The sequence below is a fragment of the Martes martes genome (genome assembly GCF_963455335.1).
Source record: "Martes martes genome assembly, chromosome: X".
NCBI classification, from domain to species: domain Eukaryota; kingdom Metazoa; phylum Chordata; class Mammalia; order Carnivora; family Mustelidae; genus Martes; species Martes martes.
In genome coordinates, this window is record NC_137897.1 from 106,837,405 (window position 1) to 106,842,170 (window position 4,766).

Sequence of the window (4,766 nt, forward strand, 5' to 3'; positions counted from 1 at the left end):
CGTTGCTTCGCTTATTCTGCAGCGCGGCCCGGGTAACGTGCACAGAGTGGGGAATTACCGTGTCCGAGCAGGGTGATAAGCCTAGGGTCACCTGAATTATTCCTCCTCGGGAGTGACATCAGCGCTGTCAAAGTGTGAATGATTTGTTGCTTCAGCGCCTCTCTGATATTAAATCTAGAGGAGTGGATTCAAGTTTGCGCTTCAGGAGACACACATACTTATTCACCAGGTAAAGGAAAATGCATTAGACCATCTTCTGATGCCAGAGACGTGAATGAGTTCGGGGAAAAAACGGACAAGACCCATATAGATTTTCATGGGCAGACAAGGAGACAGGGTGATTCTAATAAACAATAGGGGGTATTTGATGATGACTAGTTATTCATAGGATTCCCCAACAGGGAAGAACAAGCAACTGCAGAGCATTTCCCAAACCCCCCTCCCTCTGTCACGGAAACGCCAATAAAACTCCTCCACCTCCCACCCTTCAATGCCAGATCGGCAAGCATTTAGCCAAGCATGCTGGGAGACACAGAACAACTGAAGGAAAGGCGTATCCGGGTGTCTTGAATTTGCTTGCCATTCTGCTCTGTTCTACCATCTCGTTACTAGACGTAGGCATTAGACGTGACAATCAACTACATTTAAACTGAGGAGAAGAAATATTAAAGGCAGAGTCTTCAGAAGAAATGTCTCAAAGACAGCCTCAGTCACCTAACGAGACTTTAATTCCAACCACAAATGACACAGAATCATCAAGCTCTCTCGTTCCCAATGATACCACAAATAAAAGACGGACCGGAGACAACTCTCCAGGAATAGAAGCTTTGTGTGCCATCTACATCACTTATGCTGTGATCATTTCAGTGGGCATCCTTGGAAATGCTATTCTCATCAAAGTCTTTTTCAAGACCAAATCCATGCAAACCGTTCCAAATATTTTCATCACCAGCCTGGCTTTTGGAGATCTGCTACTTCTGCTAACTTGTGTGCCTGTGGATGCAACCCACTACCTTGCAGAAGGATGGCTGTTCGGGAGAATTGGCTGTAAGGTGCTTTCTTTTATCCGGCTCACTTCTGTTGGTGTATCAGTGTTCACGTTAACAATTCTCAGCGCTGACAGGTGGGTTTCTTTTCTCAGTTTTATTTGCCAGGATGTGAAATTAGGCAAAAAAAAAGAAAGAAAGAAAGAAAAGAAAAAAGAAAAAAAGAAAGGAAAGCTTCTACTTAGCATTCACGGGCTACTATTCTGCTTTCTTACAGTCTATAACCTGGATGTAAGATTAGAAAATCGGAGGGGGGGTAATTGAAAATAAAAGTTGTAAGAATGTTAAGATTCCTGTGTTAGCATCGGAGGAAAGGCAGAAATTGTATGCTTTAGGAATAATGTATTCTCTTTGAAGTGTAATTGTTTGCTTGAAAGAATTCTGAACGATGTTCTCCCCACTCCCCGTTTATTTATTAAGTAAGTAAGGCAAATCGTTCCAGGTGTAAAAGAAAAACAATTCATGCTTTATACATTAGTGCAGCCTAGTGGTACAATATTGTTAGCATTAGAGAACATCAGCATAGGTGTGAAATTGACCATATATACATTACTGTCTACCGGAAGACTGGTAAAAAGATGCATGCATTTAATTTATTTGAAATTCATCAAATTAATCAACGGCCGAAAAACGGTGAGGTTTTCGGCTGCCTGGTAACTCAGTGTAATGTCTTCACTTAATTGTATTTGTTGTCTCTATAGGCATTCAATGACAGTCTTGTTCTTGGAGAAATAAATTAATCCGGTTGACTTTTAGAGCTCTATGGATAGAGCGTGTGGGAACCTCGGGCAGTCCGTGTATTCAGGCTCCGTTAGGATATTTTCAGTCTATAAGTACTACGTTTTTCTGTGTTCCTATTGTTGAATAACTGTGAAAGCCGAGGAAGGGTGCAGTTTGAGGCTCCAAATGTTAAAAGTGATGCTTCAAAAAGCCTGTGAGAAGCCTGTAAGTAATCAATAGCTTCTTCAAATTCTGGAATCAGAGAAGAGGAAAATCTTCCCCGGGGTCTTTTATGGATTTTTGCTTTGGCTGGTTTTATATTCTATTTGAGGACAGATTTACTTAAAGGCTATAGATTTAAAGGTGAATTTGTCAGAATAAGGAGGCACCTTTGCATGGGCATAGGGTGTACGGTTTCACCCTTGCCTTGCTCTAAATCTACCTATAGAGCAGCTTGAGTAACAAAGTAGCACTTACGAAGAGGGAAGAAATTAACCCTCTTCTCTTCACTGCACAAACTCAGGGAAATCTTTTCTAGGAAGGCTGATGACTGCTCACTTGCAAAGGAAGGAGAATTGGGTTTAAAATCAGTCACTTATACCAAAATGAAGTTTTTTAGAACATGTAAGGTAATACACAGGTAATGAATTCCCCTTAATCACACACAAAAATCATGCCAAAAACAATTTATTCATCCTAAATAGAGAATCTACACACAAAATTCTAAAACTGCAAACCTGAGCTATTTTCCTATCAGTGAATCAGAGAAAAGGATGATTAGTATAAATATCAAATATTGGGACATACTATGTATTTGAAATCGTGACTGATTCCAGTCGGTTAACGTTGACTTGGTAATATACATGTGGATCCGAGGCAGAACTGGAGGACCCCTAAGGTCACCTCTAACCTCGAGATTCTACAGTTCTGATATTTATTTTGACCTTTGCCTCTGGTTATATGTTTCTAGGTACAAGGCAGTTGTGAAGCCACTGGAGCGGCAGCCCTCCAATGCCATCCTGAAGACCTGTGTTAAAGCTGGCTGCGTCTGGATTGTGTCTATGATCATTGCTCTGCCCGAGGCTATATTTTCCAATGTATATACTCTTGAAAATCCCAACAAAAATATGACCCTTGAAGCGTGTACCTCATATCCCGTTTCTGAGAAGCTCATGCAAGAGATACATTCTCTGCTGTGTTTCTTGGTGTTCTATATCATCCCACTCTCGATCATCTCTGTCTATTATTCTCTGATTGCTAGGACTCTTTACAAAAGCACCTTGAACATCCCTACTGAGGAACAAAGCCATGCCCGCAAGCAGGTATGTATTAATCAGGACTCTCACACGAATTGAGAAATGAAATTCCTACTCGTGCCCCTGTGAGGAATAGCAGTACAGTACTGTGGTTCGGGTCGCAGGCTCAGGAGTGTGTCAGACCCAGGATTTCACTCTGGCTCTACCACATACTAGCTGAGCAATCTCGGGCAAATTACTTAACCTCTCTGAGCCTATTTCCTAATCTGTAAAATGCAGCTGGGGACTGGGTGACAGTCTGGTTTGAGCAGCCAAAATTGGGTACCCCGTGGAACGGCGAGGAACAGCACTCAAGGTGAGACTATGAAGGCAAGCATCTTTTGTTTTAGAAAGTGTAACAGAATGATAGACGCAGGATGCTAGAACTAGCGAGCCGCTCTCACATTATTCAAAGCAAACCACTTACACACAGAGGAGCAAACGGAGGGCTCAAGGGATAAGGTAAGTGCCAGTGGCAGGAGAACATGGTGACTCACCATCGCAAGAGCCAGGTGTGCTCTCCTTGCATAAATATGAACAGAAAAAAAGAACGTTGCCAAAACATTGTTCCATTCGGTTAAAAAAAACAAAAACAAAAACAAAAACAGGAGTTCTATCTTTCGGGGGTGGGGGTTGGAGGTGGGGAGAGGCTCCCATTGACCTCTTGACCAGTCCCTTTAGTTAGTTCAGGGCAGCTCGTGAGGCTAAAGTGGCCTATTTCATGCCCGTGTGAACAGTTCTCTTTGCTCTGTGACCGTAGGCAACGTCTTCACTTAGCCTGGTTCGTTTCTCGCATCAAGGGGTGCAGGCAGGAATATTTTCACAGGTGTAGATAGGATGACACATTGGTTTTTATTCCTTTGACTGTACGGTCTGAATTCCTACAGATTATAAACCATTTGGGGTCCCGACTTGGCAACTTCCATAAACCCCGGAAGAATATTCCAACCGCATAGAGAGATCTCTATTTCTAATTAAATTAAAATCTCAAGAATTCCACAATACTCCTTGAGCTAATTGGAGGCATCCTAGAGTCTCTCAAAACCACGGCTGGGAGTCTCTGCATTAGAGCTTTTGAGACCAGGATCGTGGGTTACCATGCCAATTAACTAGCTGTATTCTATAGGAACCGGCTGCCTTCCCACACTTCCCAAGCAGTGCTTTCAGACGCATGCTCAAAGGGACTCCAGCCTGTTATCTGTAAATTTCTATGTAAATCTGGAGAACGGCTTTTAAAAATCTCTGCCAGCTAAATGATTGTTTTTGTGGTCATCCCCCCACCTCCCCGCAGATCGAATCCCGGAAGAGAATTGCCAAAACCGTCTTGGTGCTTGTGGCTCTGTTTGCTCTCTGCTGGTTGCCGAATCACCTCTTGTATCTCTACCACTCATTCACCTATCAGACCTACGTGGACCCCTCCGCCATTCATTTTATTGTCACCATTTTCTCTCGGGTTCTGGCTTTCAGCAATTCTTGTGTAAACCCCTTTGCTCTTTACTGGCTAAGCAAAACCTTCCAGCAGCATTTTAAAGCTCAATTACTCTGCTGCAAGGCAAAGCTGCCTGACCCTCCTCCCGCGGATACCCCCCTTAACAACCTGGCTGTGATGGGAAGGGTCCCAGGCGCTGGAAGCTCGCAGGTGTCTGAAATTAGTGTGACCTTGTTCACTGGGTGCAGTGCGAAGAGGGAAGATGACAGAGTCTAG

At 43.3% G+C, this 4,766-nt stretch overlaps 1 protein-coding gene across 1 annotated transcript; it reads left to right on the top strand.

Annotated features, from left to right (window-relative positions):
* Positions 1–689: 689 nt before the first annotated feature.
* On the top strand, positions 690–4,766 carry BRS3 (bombesin receptor subtype 3; the record flags this gene model as incomplete). Its single annotated transcript, XM_080795723.1, has 3 exons — positions 690–1,123; positions 2,737–3,088; positions 4,353–4,766. 3 exons carry the CDS (start codon positions 690–692, stop codon positions 4,764–4,766), a joined length of 1,200 nt encoding a protein of 399 aa, XP_080651849.1.